Source organism: Homarus americanus, unplaced genomic scaffold (genome assembly GCF_018991925.1).
Source record: "Homarus americanus isolate GMGI-L3 unplaced genomic scaffold, GMGI_Hamer_2.0 scaffold25013, whole genome shotgun sequence".
NCBI classification, from domain to species: Eukaryota; Metazoa; Arthropoda; class Malacostraca; order Decapoda; family Nephropidae; genus Homarus; species Homarus americanus.
Genome location: NW_024722158.1, coordinates 3450905 through 3469910, shown reverse-complemented (window position 1 = coordinate 3469910; position 19006 = coordinate 3450905). Strand labels below are relative to the sequence as shown.

General features: G+C 35.8%; 1 protein-coding gene across 1 annotated transcript in view; it reads right to left on the bottom strand.

Moving 5' to 3' along the window:
• Positions 1-5185: 5185 nt before the first annotated feature.
• Positions 5186-19006, bottom strand: part of LOC121862100 (kinesin-like protein KIF21A) — a 169154-nt gene continuing 155333 nt past the window's right edge. Inside the window, 2 exon segments of the mRNA XM_042360084.1 lie at positions 5186-6263; positions 13516-13642. Of these exon segments, the coding sequence (XP_042216018.1) occupies positions 6191-6263; positions 13516-13642 (200 nt within the window). The 3' untranslated portion in view covers positions 5186-6190.

Genomic DNA, 19006 nt, shown 5'->3' with positions numbered 1-19006 from the left:
ATACCCTTTCCTTGTTTATTCCTGATATGTAATTTCAAGCTGTTATTTGTATAATTGTCCCGCACAATGTCCACACAACTAGCCCTATGGAGTTGTCTGTTGACTACAGCTAAATGCATCAATAATGATAACATCTGTCTCAGGGCTGTCACTGTGTGTGTGTGTGTGACAAAAATTTTTGAGGCAGCAAAGAAGATCAGACTTTGTCCCAAAATGTATACTGCTATTAGACGATATTGATGGTGAACAGTGGCATCCCATCACTGTCTAGCAATAAAAAGCCATGAAAATAAAGCACAATCACTGTCACTTTTTAATGGTTTAACTTTCAGTTTTGTTTTGGACAGTTCTCTTGCAGGTGGCTGATTGAATAATTGGAACTTATTTTTCTTGATGGGGTCAGAAATGGGTCTCTTGCCCAGCACTCGTTTGGTTACATAGGCATTGTATTGGTTCTGTCCTGTCTTCTCCGTCTTTCCAAGTAAACTTACAACAGCGGCGTCATAATTCTTTGGTGTCAAATTTAAACAGGTCATTTACACAGCACTGTGAATGGGTAACCTGTCTTCCATCGCAGCAACCATTGCTTTAACCTGTTTAGTTGGCCTGCATTGTATACTTTTGGTCTGCTCATGGTGATGGGTCTCTTCTCTTGGCCATAAATATGCCAAGGGTTCATACCGAGTTCAAACTCGGATATAACCTGAGCAAGTTCTGGCCCACCAATTGTTCAATGCCTGAGAAATTCTGGGTGTTGGGTTAGACCAACAGCTTTACATTTGCATTATTTTATTCTTGGGCCTTATCAATAGCCACTAAGGGGAAATGAATAAATAAACAAACAAAATATAAAAGAAAAGCTTTTTCGGCTAGATGATGCCTCAACCGACTATGCTGTAATGGAATGATGTGTTCCATATGCCAAGTTGGCGGGATGACGAATATCATTAATGCAAGTTTGTTTACGTCGCAAATAGGGGAGCGTTCTTAATATATCAGCATCGTTAACTCGAATTATTATAGAGTGGGATATTAAAAGTAGAAGTTTACCTGTTACCACAATAGTACTTTAAACAATGGAAAAACTTCAAGCGAGTACTGTATACAGTATTTTCAATAGAAATTGGTTTGTGCTGAAATATTTATAAACTAATTTTTTGTGACATGGCTTTATAAGTTAAAAATAATACAATGATGAGTCATATGTAACAGGTTTATTAGTATATAGTACATAACATACCTAGTTGTTCTGGGTAGAGCATGACATACTGGGAACTGCTTTATTTGGCTCATATTATAGAAAAATACTCTCTGCACAGAACACTTTACAGTATATACATAGGACAGATTCTTGGGAAGTAATGTGACAAAATGTATATCAATCCAGTATGTTGTCAGTAAGATAAACCTTAATGAGGTTCAATCTGAGACCTATATGTATTTTATCAAGTTCAGTATGAAATCTGTATTTAAACTTTTTTGGCATTTTTTGTATTTTTTTCTTCCGATTATCACAAAACGTTAAAGAAACTTTTTTTGGTTACCCTAGTCTTATAAATACCTTGGAATAATGACTCTAAAATTTGTAAGGTAAATTTTGATGTTATCATTGCCTACCACTGCATAGATTTACAACCTCCCTGGAATTTAGCTTAACAGAGTGACAGGCTCTGTGTATACCACGAGTAAAACAATATGGTGATAGAATTGTGAATGCAGCATGTTACGCCTCACACCCCCAGTCCCAGTCAAAGCTTTGTATACTAATATGAAACAATAGCAGTCAGTCTTCTCAGTTACTGTAATGAAATATTCAGCTACTGTATGTGTGAATGTCAATACTAAGCTGCATCAAACACTACATTACATTCAATAAGAGTTTCCTACTCAATTGAGAGGGGTTTATGTAATTTAATACGCATAACTTATAACACAGTTTCTAAAATTTAATGTATGTGGAAGTTATTTAATATTCCATTATGTTAAATTGATGAAGCTTGCTTGTGATAATACTAGTAATATCTGAGAAATTCTAAGCTGGTGCAAATTAGCGTATCCATAATTAACTGTTCACAAAATACATACGGACAGATAAGAGTAGCAATGTGGATTATAAAACACAGTAACACTTGATCAGTCCCAAACAAAGTCATCACCACAAGTGTATTAAGGTGAAAACAAGTTCCTAGCTATCACAGGTAAACCTTTCATAAGTCCAAGATTCACAAAGCATGTCCGTTTCAGTTTAGATTCTTTATTTTTGAAAGGTTGCAAATTTTCATTGGTTATTTTGATGCCTTTCTCCCCTCCAGGAAGTATTAAATCCCAAGGGTTATGTCACTGTAATAAGGCACATCTTTACTCAATTTTTTAAATTGTCCAAATTTAAACAACTTTAAATGTTTTTATTTTCATCAACAAATGGTCAGGCTTCTTGTTTGAAATTAATAATGTACTGAGAGTAAAGATCACAGGAACTATATAAGTAACTTTCAGTAATGACCAGAGCCTATTTATACTTGTTGGTTTGAAAATCTGTAAATACTGAGGCAATTACACATTTATTTTCCTATCAGTTACAAACAAACTGCTAAAAATGACCAAGTATAATATAGCCGATGTTGCTATCACAGTACTGGGATATAGTTTTGCTCATGGCAATATGTGTTGAGTAACTGAGCTTGGTAGAACACCAATTATTCAACTTGTGTAAAGGTATCCCTCGTTTAACGACTAGGATCTGTTCTTGAAAACAGATTAAGCAGAATGATCAGTACACAAGGGGTAACGAGAAATATCATAATCGAGGGATAATGAGAAAAAATATCCTTTGAGGTGGCATGTAATTGTGTCCTGTAGTTGAGTTGCTGACTTGACTCCCAGTAGCACTCAGAGCAGGTTAGGCTGAGCTGTGAGCTGTATTATTGTTCAGCTCATAATTTCAGGTAGATGTACAGTACACAATTTTCTTCATTTTCTTATGCATGCACACAATCGTTCATACAGAATGTACACACAAAAGTTATAAGGTCAAAAACATAATAGTAATAACATTTCTTATGTGCTTGGCAGGAAGCCCACAGAGGGAGTGGTGTGGGGTATCTCTCAGCTGTTGTATCTCGTGAAATGATTGCCAAATGGCAGTGCAGTATTTTTCTTTTATTCATTATTATTACTACTTATTCCTCATATTGACTCGTACAGTATACACATGACACAGTTCATCTGGGCAGTCACCAAGTTGACACAAGAAACATGTGTGGCTACTGCCTGAATGCCATGACTTCACATGGGGGGTAGCTGGCCACAATTACAACTCACTGCCCCAATACATACTTTCACTTCCTACACATACACATCCATGCTCTTCATTGTTCTTATTTTATAGTTTTATATTTAAAATATACTGTACAGTACAGTATTTTCTTTATTTCTAAGCCACTTTACAGTATTGTAATGATGTGCATTTGGAGCACACAATCCCCAGTTTTTCTGACATCCTTTCCAAATTTTTCCCAGCAAGTCGAAGATCGCCAAACCGAAAATTGGCCATCGTTGAATTATAAAGGGTGTGTGTTATAAATTTTAAATCGCTAAGTAAACGATCTTTAAATGAGGGATACCTGTACATACGTATATATACTTCACATCGTTGATTGGTGAAAATAAATGGATAACATGAATACATTTCCTAAAATATGTTTACAAAAACAAACTAAAACTTAAAATTAAAATGATGAGCATGAATAACCTACAGTATATCCTTTCACATACAAAATTATATCCCGTACATAACAGTCCCTTTCAAGCCTTTTCTCAAAGGACGAGAGCATATAAATTAAAACACTAGCCAGATGTAACTGACCAGCAGTACAAAAGTGAATAAATGAAGGAAATAATATTTACAAAATAAAAGTAATTACAGATATACAAGACTAAAATAATTGGACAAATTACCAATATGGTTTTTGCACCTTCAGGTTAGAGGATTAATGGTAGAACTTCATCACTCAGTAACAGAGGTGGCCCTAATAGACAACACAACAGAGTGGCAGTCTTGGAGCATGTTAATGATCACTAGTTCTTGGGGGGAGTCATTCAACTGTCAGTCAACTAAAAGTAAAAAATAATAATTATAACTAAGGAAAAAAATAATTATAGTAAACAAGTGAAGTTCAAAGTAATAAAGAGACAACTGGGAATCAGATATTGTAAACCGTGATCTATATTTAAGTAATCACAACTACCGTGCTCCAAAACCATCAATTTGTAAAAAGGCTCACAACCTGTAACTCAAAATAATGGAATGGCAAGGACGGGAATGTTGATGCAGTGTAGTGATACAGCACCACTCAAGGAAGACCCGCATGCCAGAACTACTCGGTAAATTAAAATAAAATAAAGCTCAATAGCCAACTGGAGCTAATTTCAACAGTAGCTGCCCTTAATGTGCTTTATACACAATTATCAAAATTATTGTTAACCATTTGCTTCTTGTATTTCCAAAGAATATTATATTTGCTGTAATTTCAATAATAAGACACTTGACTTGCATACTTGACTTTATGCAAGTCTGTGACAAAAATGTACTGTATGTCGCTCATTGCGATTAAAAATAATATGGGTGGGTATGTGTTGCAATAAAGTAAACTTTATTTGGGTAAAATTAAATTTTTTTGTTGCAAAGTACAGTACAGTACAGATTAAGAATAACTGACCATATCTAGTACAGTACATGGTACAGTCACTCAAAATGAGATACAGTGGTCCCTCAGTTAACAAACGGTTCGATTAACAAAATTTCGGTTAAAGAATTAGTTCCCATAAGGATCTTCAAAATTGGTTAACGAACAAACACGCTCTCTTGAATACAGAGTATTTTTACATTAAAATTATTGATCATTCTGAAATTAAGTTAACATATTGATAATATATAGTGCAGTGTTGATTTAAATAAAATAATCTTTAATTACAGCTAGTGAACTTAAAATTGTATTGGTGTAATTACTGCATCGAGCATGGGTCCAAAGAAAGGCGATTTCTCCTCCATCCCCACTTCCTTCTCTTCTCCCTTCTCCTCCTCCACTCCCCCCCCCCACTTCTAATTCCCATCAGCATCATCAACCAGCAACATTCTACATACACACCTCAAAATAAGTGTACTTTACTGCATTTTGTTTATACTTTGTATGTACTTTTCTGTGAGCTGGAACCAATTACCCAATATCCCATTGAAATAATGGATTCGGTTAACGAACGACTCTGTGGAACAAAGAGTGTTCGTTATCCGAGGGACCACTGTATCACTATAAAACTAAATATCACTGTCGATAATTTGCTAAAGGTAATGCCTAGTGATTAATAAATTTCATTCACCGCAATAATTAAATAAAAAGTCTCGGATTTTGTGTCTAGTCCTCTTTAAATCTTGTAATCCGTATATCTCAACAAAAGCTTCCGATCTATTACTATTTGAAGTCTTTATCCCATGAAAGAAAGAATACACCTGATAATAAGGAAAACTATAGTACCTGTACAGTACACACATCAATGATTAGGCTCGGAACTTACAACTCTACAGTATAAGCCAACTACCTGCATGATCACTCAGCCAGATATATACGGTACTGTACTGTACTGTGTATTTCTGAAACACACACTGAAAATGTACCTCCTAACCATAGTAAATATACGGTATGTTTATTTCTCAAAAAGTAACTCGCTACAGTAATGAATCACAGAAGTAAGCTTTCCTTTAATTAGCACATTGATTTAAAAAAAAAAACATGACAATGATACAAAAGATTATTATGTTAATAAATGGTTTGTTACACATATTTGGGTTCTGCTGTATTGTCAAATATTGAATACAGAACAGAATTGGCCAAAGCCTGTTCCGCTAATAATTTTTTGTTTTCGTTTTTTTATGAAGTAAAAGACTAGTAAAATAACAAAAGGCATTTCCATAAAGCTGCAAATAGTTGGGTACAGCTGTTTTATGGTCAAAATTTGCTTTCACTTGGCTGTTACCCTAAAAACGTCCGCATGTATACCGGTAATTTTTGTTCACGTATTCGAGAAACCTCATATAATTGCCTAATATATTAAGTAAAAAATAAATAGTCCCTCCAAAATGTCAAAAATAAAATCCTATATAAAACTCCCTTCATTGCTGGGACACTACATCAAGTCATGAGGCATCTGACAACTCGGGAGAAACATCATAACTTGTCCTCATTCTCCACATGCCAATTGTGCAGTCACTGGAAAAAAGAACCAAAAATTAATACATGTCACTGAAGTATATGAAGCCAGTTTATCATAAACATTAATTTAAAGCTGTGAAGTACTCCATTGCAGCATTATTACAAACATTTCTTAAGTTTTAATAAGATTTTATAATAGTTTTGTAATACTGTACTGCATAGAAGCATAGTTTCTAAACATAATAACTAAACTCATTCGCAGAACTTTGTTAAATGAGCGGGCACTCGCCAAGATCATTTGTAACTTTTCATGTACACTACTGTAGTTCACATTGTAAAAAATGTACAGAATGATACTGTACATATAAAAACATAAAATATAGGATAGTCGGTCTGCCCGAGTACTGTACGTGGCACAAAGGTAATGTACAGTAGTAGGAAAATAAAGTGACCAAACACATAAGTAAAGGATTCTATTTCTAAAAGGCCTGAATGAGTATACAGACAATGACTCATAATTTTTAAATACAAATAATAAAGAAACATGTATTTTGATACCAATAGATAAATTTTCCTCACTAGGAATGTGTACAGTAACATACGTAATTGATTATTTCACGCAGGAGTAACTATCAGGCACCACATATAAGTTGGTGGAGGAAGAATTTATTGAATAATATTTGCACAGTACAGCACCCTCATTTGTAGACAGGAATAGTTGTTATAATTTATTTTACACTGAAAGCTTATAAGACAAACAGTTGAACGTGCTTGAATAACCTTAAATACTGCAGCTAATGTAGCTGTAATACACAGGGTGGATGGATTGGTATGAAGTTGCTACCTACTTTCAGTTTGGTGGCAGAACAACTGATTTATTTATCATTATTATTTTGTATAAAACAATGTAACTTCATGCTTCTGTGCCTATAAACTAAATTTCTGAAGCTTAGCTACAAATTACTGTTCTACTGATTATTATTAATTGCACAAAACTGTACCCTTGTTAATTTGGATCGTTATAATTCAGATTTCGGCTTTATTCGTGTTTTATTTTTTTTAATTAAACAATTTGAATTCGGAATGAATCTTAAATAACCGAGCATTTCCAAAAAGCCCATTATTATAATAGGAATATATTACAAAATAGATTAAGTTGAATGAATTATAGGAATTCAATATGAATTATATTAAGATACTGTACAATACTACGTGTGGGTGCATAGCACGGGAGAGAGGAAGTGGGAGGGAGGACCACTAACCACTCTGCAGTGTGTGTTCCCTTTATGACAACAGCATTCAATTTCACCATAATTCCCATATTTAGGTTCATTTGGTGTCGGGTTAATAAATCATTACCGAAAAACAAATAATTTTCCCAAAAAAACCTCGCATTTGATCCCAGATGAGCTCTTGCACCACAGCAAGCGGTAACAGCCGATTCTTCCCACTCTCCCTAACAATGTTGCCAGCACTCTCAAGCATTGTTGTTGCCACTGCTCAATAGGGTTGGTGCTTACCACAGGATTTGTCTTGAGCACTTAGTAAATAATATTGTAGCGTATTTATGAGAACTTAATCAATATTATTGTAGTGTACAGGTATAATGCATCTGCTTATGCCCTGGTTTATTCACTGATCAGTTGTTTAAGTCCAAAAAGTAGCCAAGTTGAGCCATCACGTATCAATTAATTTTAAAATGGAAAAGAAATAATAAATAAGACGATGGTTTAGTAGTGCTGTTAATGTTTGTGATGTGTAAGTACCTTGTCACATCACCTCACCTCCTGCCTCGCCACCTCACCTTGCAGTGTTACATTTATTTATTACTATATATTATTATTCTATGTACATCTAAAAAAAAAAATTTGCACAGTAATTATAAATAGATTAGTTTATGTGGCAACCAAGGCGTGGCCAGGTGCAAAAACTGAACAGAAAACAAATGAATAATTGAACAAAAAAATTGGGTTTTTTGGTAATTCGAGTGACCCGAGGTTCCTTTTTTGTTGAATTAACAAGGGTATTATAGTGTACAGTTCATATATAAAAAAGGCGGAATAATCTTTGATACTGTTTTATTTATTTTTTATTAAGGGCAGGAAGCAAGCGACTACTGTACTGTATTTTAGAATGCTAACACTAAACACCCTTCTGTACTCCAAGTTTTGTCACAGATAGCACGTACTAAGCAGACAAGGGTTGTAAATAAAAACAACATAAGTACTCCTTATCACCCATTTGATTATGACGCTTTTGGTTGACCCGAAGGCCATTGAATACTCGGATATATCATGTCGAATCATAAGGAGTGACCGGTTCATTAGCTCTCACGTTGAAACTCTCTTACTCTTACCACTACTACCCTGCCTATTTACAATACCAGTAAGTGGAATGAGAGGGTTTCCTAGTTATTCCTGCAACTTGTAGAACTCCTTAAAGTTCATGCAAAAACTGATGTAAGAGAGCCTTGTTTTTAATCACAGTCCACTACTTTATATGTTATATGAAAAGGTAGGAGTGTGAATTTTCTTTTATGGCTGAAAGTTTCAAAGTGAGAGAGGACTGAATCCCTATTAGTTTTCTGCCTTATTTAGGTTCATGGAGTTTCAAAAATACAGAACCAAATGGGTGAAAAGTGTTTAATTTTTCATTACAGTATATACTGTACAGTCTTGGCTGTCTGGTTAGTTTAACCTGTCATAAAGCTGTCTCTCCTCCCTGAAGGACAGAACAAAGGTGTTTAGTGGAAACATTCTCACAGATCACTCAAAATAACCTGAAGAGCATAAGAAAAAAAAACATGAAAATAATTAGTGTGCATGACTGTTCTAAAACAAGATATTAGGAGTGTACAAGAACTATGTTTAATTAATCTGTTAATAATAAATAGCATCTAATCCACTCTGATGATGTAGAAACTGAAAGGGTCAATCAATTTGTTACAGTGCATATTATTCTAAACCCTCACTGGCTTCTTACCATGCATCTTGCCCGTGATGATTTTTTTTTTGCTCTTAAATGCGTGACTGCTTGATACTCGCACTGTGATTATTGGTAGCTACTACTTAAAAACAAGGTATGAAAACCCACAATTTGATTGAATTTCTTGGAGAATTATATCAATGAATGTGTTTAGCCCCATCATGTACTTTAAGTCCCATCTTCATTGTGATAACAGAAAAATACTAAATTTTTGGTGTAAGGTCTGTTTTAGATTATAATGTCATTGTATTGTCTATTGGTAAGATTAGGATAGCAGTGTTGGGTCTATTGTTGATGCTCACATTATTAATTAGAATATTAGTGGGGAAGTCTTTGTTGTAGGTGCATATCATTATGGAAGGTAGGCATGCCTCATACAGGATAGATCTAACAATGAAGATAGAAAAAAAAAGCTGGAAGATTTTAACTACCTATTACCTGGGCATAATATTCTACAGTGGTTTTCCCATTACTTTAAGGCCTTGAAGTACAATACATTGTACTGTATCTACAAAAAAAAATGATGCTCTTGACCCCACTTTAGTTGTCAGACTAAGAACTTTATGTTTGCTATACTGTATATTATTCTATTTGGGTAATGTGTGAGAAATGGTTTTTATTTAAATATTGACTGAAGATGCAAGCACTGTTGTACACCCTCCCCCCCCCCCTCCCGTAGGTCCCTAGGTGGCATAAATTACTTTAATTAGGGCTCTTGGATGCATTGGTTTGCCTTTACTGTATACCTAAATGGGATAATGCATGCAAAATGGCTGCTTTTACTTCCAAAATGTTGCTAAAAACACAAAAATATTTCAGCAGTCACATCACAGCTCCTTTAAATGTACCCTGGTAGCTTTAATGATTTGTTCAGCCTCTGTTAAATGGCACATTTGAAGTGTGCCATCTGATAATGCACATACAAGTACTACTTCACTGTCACAAGTATCATTATTGTGGGGAGTTAAAGTGTAATGAGCATGCTTCTGATATAGACACAAATATTATAATTATAACTTGTTCATATGAATGGCTGAAATCATAAAATTACACTAATTAAACATAGATTACACAAAATATGTACACAAGTTTGAGATGCTGAGTACAAAACTAAATTACAGTCACGACAGACTTCCCACTGAACACGAGGACAAGTGAGCAACTAGTGAAGTTAAAATTAGAGGATACAGTAGTACACTAAACACCTAAGTTCACACATGGATAGATTAAGAATGGTTATTAAATTATCTAAACATGATTGAAAAACTGGGTACAGTACTACTACATGTCCTTCCATGACTTGCATCACCTGACATATACAATATATATGTTTTGAGAGTTAATGTAGGAACTTTGCATCAAACAAATATCTTTAATTAAAAAAAATAATGCACTGAAGCAAATACATAAAAAAGAATTAACGCATAAAAAAATCTTCATACAAAGCTACTGTTTGTTTTTCACTTCATGCACACTGAGTAATTACTTCACTTGTCCACGCTGGAGGTGTGGGTGGGTTTAGAGTGAAAGTTCAAAAGTTTGTCCAGCAGCTACGCCCACTAGGGGCCTCCACACCCGAATGTCTCCCTCACTGATGGGGCGGCAAGACAGAACATAATTAGGAGAAGTATTCAGAAATATTAAATGGTGACTAAGAGAGAGGAGTAAATTTGCTATGTATGATCTTAAGAATAAATGTGAACAGTAATGGCACTTCCTCCTGCATCATAACTGATATAAGCTGCCACAGTAGACCCGTTCTCATAAATAAATTACCCAAGATGCAGTGTTTAATCTCGAGTGTGGAAATTAAACATATTAAATTGAGAATCACCTTTAGTAGGGTTAATATATACTTAACCCATGAACTGCGGTGCTTCTCAATAGGTGACACTTTTCATGCTGCTGAAGAATGAGCGTCAATATGGCGACTATTTCAAACAGCCTGCCTGAATGCGTTACTAGGAGGCATGATTTTTATTAAGTCAATGCCTAAGTAACCAATACATGAGCAGATAGGACAAAAAGATGCCAAATTCAGCTACAGTATATTTTTTTGGGTACAATTCGAATCATGCATGCATGGGGGGTGAGTATAACGCTATGTATGTACAGTACTGTAGTCTGACGTGCATTCATTCAGCACATCATTGTCCCACAATTTATCAATTTGTTAAAGGATTGATTTATCCCTTAACAAACTGAGAAAATACAATTTTAAAGCAAACCAATTTAGCTGCCTTAACAACTTAGGCAGCACAACTTGCCATTGAATTATATTTCCTCTTTGAGGGTCACTGAGAGGACATAAGTGGTTTAGATCCATCTTCTCTTATTGTTATGAATGAGATTTGATGCCTCATTTCTTATTCATTTTCTATTACAATAATTAAGTAGATGAGGGAACTGTAAGTCAGACGGAAAGATGACAAAGAAAGTACAGTACATGTCTTTTACTAAATTCAAGAGAATATTATATTACAAAACAGTACTGTACAGTATTACAATTATACCTGATCAAAAGGTATTCCTGTGGAATAGACTTGGCATAGTGGTTTTATGATCAGATAGTGGTTATAGTTTTCTTAAAAATACCAGAATTACAGTAAATTATTGTAAAAAGCAACATTCACAAACCTGAACTCCCACACCTTACAGTATAAGTAGTTAACTTTATAACATAATTTATGACATTCTTGCATCTTTATATTTGTAAGGTACAACTGCTCATCCATAAATCATTAAAAGTTCTGGTATACTGTATATATATTTATGTGTAAGAGGTGATAAAACACTGATACTGTTACGTAAAAGAAAAGAAGTGTGTTTAGAACCATTTAGCAGGGGCAGATCGGGGGGGGGGGGGATATTGTACTCAGGCATTTATATACAGTAAAAGGTAGTTATTATTGACTTCAGAATATCAACTATATCAATTGCGCATGGCCTCAAAATGCTCACTGTGCTCACCATGTTCCCCCACCCACAACTTGTTTTGATATTCCTGGATTTTATGTTTAGAAGTCTTGATGGTAGTTTGAGGGTATTTATAAAACAAAAAGTACCGGGTATTTTAATGGTTTGTGTGAGATTTATCGCTGTGCTACTAGTGATGCAAAATGGGAAAAACACTCCTCTACCCTGATACAAGTACTGTAGTGTTACCTGTGTTACTATTGGTGGTAGGAACTGTTTAAAGCCTGAGTACATAAACTAACAGAAATGGCAAGCACCAAGATTGTAAAGGCTGCAAATTGACTTCTATTTTATAAATGAATCAAAATTTAAAAAATAAACTTGACAAATAAAGGAAAAGGTATGTTAAGTACAGTACAGTGGTCCCTCGGTTAACGAAATTTCAGTTAACGAATTACCTTCCATGAGAATATTCAATTCGCTTAACGAATTCCTCTCAACATGTTTTCGCTTACTCACCAGTTGGAATATTAGTCTGCCAATACAGTAATCGGTTCTAAGGCTTAAATTCGTTCCCATTTGAGTAACTATCAAGAAGGTTGTACTATTCAATAATTTTTCAAGTTTTATATTAAATTTTTTAGTCATTTTAACAATTATTTAACATAACTGAAGTACAGGAAACTAGTTTTTAGTGCACCAAACAGCCACTCAACTCGCCAAACAAGCATCAGTTTGTATCTCTGGTCAGTAGAGGTAACATCTTGCTTGAGACTCTCTTGAACATAAACTATTTTTATGTTTTTACAGTACAATTATTGGTCATTCTGAAATTTATTTTACATACGGGTATTGACAATATATATAGTGCAGTGCAGTGTTGATTTAAAGAAAATAATCTTGAATTACACCAAGTGAACTCAAAAATTTTTGGGTGAAATGACAGCATGAAGCATGGGGTGATTTCTCTTCCACCCCCACTTCTAATTCCCACCATCATCAACCAGGAGCCTTCTACATACACACCTCAAAGTAGGTGTACTTTACTGCATTTATTTTTACTTTGTATGTAATTTTCCATGAGCTGGAACCAATTACAGTACTCAAAATCCCATTGAAACAATGGTTTCGGTTAACGAACGACCTTCTGGAACGAATTGTGTTCGTTAACCGAGGGACCACTGTACTAGTAATTGTGTGGAGTAATAAAAGAAAAAACTTATACAACTTGATTATTTGTGAATTATGTAGATACAACCTTAGGAAATAAGGCCCATGTCTGAAAATAATATGGCTGCAACTTTGACAGTTTTACGTCTCCAACGCATATGCAGCTTATCAGTGCGTGAAAAATCCATCCACTACATTTCTCACTTCTCTCCTACCAAATGAAGGTTATCAAACTTACTTTGAGGCTGTAAAGATGCAAGTAGAATTGGTAGTGATGGCATTAATGGGAGATGCATGTGCTCGTAATTCACCAATAAGTTGACAGCTTTCAACAGACCACATCTTTATCACACCACCTCGGCAGCCTAAAATAAAAATATTTTAAACATTTAAATGACACAAACGTTCTGTTTGAGATACGGTACTGCAATTAATGTCTAGAGATCACTACTTGTTGTCAACTTTAATACACGTACACATGACTTCTTATACAAGTAAGCAGGTTTTTTACACACACACTAGTGCTAATTTATTTTACTGTACAGTATCTCAAAAAAGTATATGTCCACACACTGTGTGAAACATTATAAGACCACAGATGGTAGATATTGGGACAAGCATTTGCTTTAATTTGACATAAAAAATACTATGTTATTTATTTTGGGGCAATTAATATGATGTTCGGTTACCACATGTAATAGGATCAGTATACCACAGAGCCACCAACCCACCTGGGACATCACAAGTTACATGTAGTATTTTGTAAGATCAATCCAGCTTCAGTCTGTTCTCACCAAAGACAATTGAGGGGGGGGGGGGTGACACAATGTATGAGCATTATTAGGTGTGTGGCAATTTTTACCAATTTCTGAACACTTGGGCTCCTGGTTCCTTGTCTCAAATTAATTATGCAAAGAGTTGTTGGGAGATAACCATTAATCACTGGGCCCAGAACAGTCTTTATTTGGTACACAAAGATTATGGGAATGAAAGATGTGTGCAACTAATGAGGGATGTTTTAAGTGTAGAAAGTGTCTGGGCCATAACTTCATAACCTTATAGGTTGATATCAGCCAACTCCTGATAAGAAGTTTAACCCCTACGCTCCGGGTGACATTCCAGAACGCTGCCTTTTCCCGCCGCTGTTTGAATGTCCAACCTGGGTTAACATGTACCAGCATGACTATTTTTATCTCCCGGAACACGGAGGGGAGTGCGAGTAGGCCCAGTGCGGTCAGTAACCATTCGCCCGTGGTCATGAAGTATAACCCCTCAACTTCTCGCGCTCGTGGGACCCCCTTCCAGCCCCAGCTGGGCGGTCCCGTTTCGCAACTATGCTCATATGAGCATCAACCTATGTTTGAAGTAATTTAGCGTATTCGAGTTAATGATGATATTTGGTAACTTGTTCCATTCATCCACTACTCTGTTTCCAAACCAGTGTTTACTTATTTCACGCCTTAATCTAAATTTGTCTAATTTAAAACCATTGTTACGAGTTCACTCCTGGTTGGATAGTTTGAGTACCTTTGTAATGTCCCCTTTGTTTAGCCCTGCCTTCCACTTATACACCTCTATCAGGTCGCCCCTCGCTCTACGTCTCTCAAGGGAGTGCAAATTAAGATGCTTTAACCTGTCTCTATACTCAAGGTTCCTAATGCCCGGGATTAGTCTTGTCATTCTCCTCTGAATTTTTTCCAAGGATTCTATATCCATTCTGTAATACGGTGACCAGAACTGAACTGCGTAATCCAGGTGTGGTCTCACAAGAGCAAGATACAGTTTTAGGATGACCTCGCTAGTCTTGTAACTAACACTCCTTTGTATGAACCCAAGTACTTTATTAGCCTTGTTACGAGCATAATCACATTGTTTACTTGGCTTAAGGTTCCTACTTATCATTACTCCTAAATCTCTCTTGCAGTCGGATTTCTCTATGGCATCGTTGTTCATCTGGTATCTGGTTTCCCTGTTTACATTTCCTATACTGAGTACTTTACATTTGTCGATGTTGAATTTCATCTGCCATTTTTCAGACCATTCGAAAAATTTGTTTAGATCCTCCTGTAGTTTTGCCGAGTCCTCGTCAGATTTGATAACACGTCCTATTTTAGTATCATCAGCAAATTTACTTATGTTGCTGTCTATGCCGATATCTATGTCGTTTATGTATATAATAAACAATAATGGTCCAAGTACTGAGCCTTGGGGAACTCCACTTGTGACGTTGCTCCAATGGGACTTAGTGCCGTTAATGCTCACTCGCTGTTTCCTGTCCTGTAACCACGCCCTAATCCATTTAAGGATGTCACCTTTGATGCCATGAGCTTCTACCTTTCTAATTAGTCTTTCGTGGGGGACTCTGTCGAAGGCTTTGCTAAAGTCGAGATATACCACATCATAATTGTGCCCCTCGTCCACCGATTCGAAAACTGATGAAAAGAATGTTAATAGATTAGTTAGGCAAGAACGTCCGCTTGTGAAGCCATGCTGGGAATCATTGATCAATCGGTGCTTCTCCAGGTGATTTCGAATAGAGTTTGAAATGATTGCTTCCAGTAATTTGCCTACTATTGATGTTAGACTGATTGGGCGGTAGTTAGAAGATAGTGATCTATCCCCCTTCTTGAAAATCGGTATTACATTCGCTATCCTCCAGGATTCTGGTACTACACCTGTTTTTAAGGACATGTTAAACAACTTTGCTAAGGGCATACTAAGCTCTTCCTTACATTCCTTTAATACTCTGGCAAATATCTCATCGGGACCAGGTGACTTATTAGGCTTTAGTTTGTCTATTTGCTTACTAACAGCGTTACTAGTCACTACTATCTCACTTAATTTGCTTTCTTCACTATCTCTGAATAGAGTCGGTGCCTCGGGTATCATTTTTAAATTTTCGGTGGTGAAAACTGTTGAAAAATATTTATTCAAATTATTGCTCATTTCTCCGTCGTTATCAGTGAGCTCGCCGGAGTCTGACCGTATTGGTCCAATCTCTCGTGGAGAACTTGATAACACTAGTTGACGTAAGCAAAAACGTCTAATTCGTCATCGTCCCCTGGTTCTTCCTTCTCATACATGTTTGCAGAGTTGAATAGCTCCATCATGTGTGGTGTTACTTTGAAATCTCTGCAACATTTTCCTTGGAACTGGAGCATTTTCACTTCCATCATTGGCTATACTAACCCAGACGTATTTTTCTTCCCATGATTTGTTATATTTTCTACCACTGTCGTAGGACCCTTTCCATTTACTAGTGGGCATTTTGAAAACTAGCACTCAGAAGTTCAGAAAGTAACTCAGATGGCTTAGAATCTGAGACTTAACCCATATGCTGGACACGTTCAGCCCGAACAACTCAAATATGAGAACTAACAACTAAGGTAACTAGTAAGGTCAGTCAGCTCAGTAGGTCACGCAATCATGTGAAGAGGTGAGGTCACGGAGCCAGCGTTTTCATTGAGAAATTTGAAAATCTGCTATACTTGTCATAAAAATCCACTAGATGAAGAATTAATACGTGTTTTACAAAATTCGGCCAAATAGTTTGGCCAGGCGAAATTTTTGCGGTCAAAGTAGAAATTTGACCGTGGAAACGGCCATCTGGCAACCCTGCCCTAGACCAGAATACACCACCCACCCACCTCACGTGCGGTTGGAGGGAAGATTCTTGGTAATTACCTTCTTTTGTTTGTTTATTGACCAGTGTTTGTCCCTTTTATGATGTTGTATCAAAGTAATATTATTAAAAGTAGTTTAGTTGTATTGTAGTGTAGTATTACGAGATGATAATGATATAATGTTATGAATGTATTTATTTGTGAAATTATTATTCCGATAATTATTTATGACTTGCTCTTAAAGACAACCAGACAGGCTGGGTGTGTGTCGCCGAACAATCTTTATGAAAAGTAATGCAAATAAAATAAATTCTAAATTAATTATTTATAGTAAATAAGTATTATGGTCAGTAAAAATATTCATTTTTGGCCATCTCGGACACAAAGGAGACGGGAAAAGGACCCCTAATGCATAGTGACCGCGAGCTGCTCCCTGCAAGAAAACCCACAATTGTTAGTAACGTGGACCTAAGATGATCTTTGCTCTGTTTTGGAAATGTTTCTTAGGGAGGCTTCTTGACTCTTGGAACCCCCAAATTTTGTTTGACTCTTCCAGAATCCGGATTAACTGGGTATGAATCTTTGAGGGTTCACTGTATTTAGAGTTTCTTCTCGTATGTCCTTTCTGTTGGTTGCAAGGTGGCCCCAAGGATTTTTTGTAATATTTTCTGCAGTCATTTTTAATTTCATTGAGAGAAAGAGTTTCTATATTTTGTCGCTACTTTATGACTGGTTGGTTTGGGTGACTCCAGGGAATGTCAGGTGTGATACTGACAGTGTTGTAAGTGGGATTTTTACTTATAATCATGTTTGTTTTTTTCTTTTTCCCTTTTCTTTCCCAGGTTAGCATCAGGTGGTTTGAGAAGATTTGTTAACTTCTTGAGCAGGTGGTTGGTTCATGCTCTTCTAACATTCACTCAAATTCAATTATAAATTTATTCAAGCCCAAGAAAAATGGGTGCTAAACTTGCATTATGCACTACTACAGCTTGTGGCCACAGAAATAGAGGAAAAGTATTACATTTGAAGTTAAATTAGATGTGGTAAGGGTTTGAAGGACAGTGAGCTGTGGACATAGCAAGAGCTCTCTGTCTTGCAGCCTACAACTGTAGGTAAGAATAATTTGTGGAAATGCAGAAAATATCAAATCGTGTGGTAAAAGTATTTCTCTATTATCTGCTACAAAGTTAACTCATAACAGAAGTGGCATTATGGAAAATATGGAAAGAATGCTTAACATGTGGATCGAGGATGAACATCAACAAAACTTTCCATGTTCGTTGCTCTCGTGAAAACTCTCACGTTTATTTGAAACTTTGAAACAAGAAGGTGATAGTGCTGAAAGTGAAACATTTGTCAAGTTGAGAAAATTGTGACCAGAAATGTACCCAAGGAACATAACCCTTATTTATATCATTGTGTCTATGGCAAAATCGTTTTCACTTAAGGTTGTGGTTTTCAGGAACCCAACAAGGACGTTAATGGGGGAGTTGGTGTACAGTAGCTAAAACGACTATCTGTGCATACTTTGTGGGAAACAATATGAGACCATGGACGATAAATTTTTAAGTATACGAGGGCTGTCACTAGTCACGTAAAATTTCATAGCATATCGACTCCCACCTGTACAGATAGTTGTTTTTAGCTACTGAACATCATTATGGTACCTTCCATGAATATTGTCTGTGTCTTCCCATGTAACAGCATTTATATTTATCCTAAAGTTGCATTTCATTATACATTAGATGGTTTATCTGTATCCCCTCATCCATCTAATTACATGGCCGATAGTATCTTTATTTATTTCATATTCTCGGTGCATCCCATTAATCTAAATACGTACAGGACAGTACTTCATTTATTCTTCATTTAATCAGTATAAAGCATTCATGTTTCTGACCCCATATGTAGTTTTGTAACTATAATCTGTTCTCCCAAAGCATGCAACTGAGGCTTAAGGTCAGTTTGTTTATCTCTGATAAGTTTAGCTCTCCAAGTGTGGAAATTATCAAAGCTAAAAATGAAGTTATTTCTTAATACACAGGTATAATATAAATACCAAAGAGCTGTATGTAGTAACTTTCGGCATCTATCTACCATCCAATC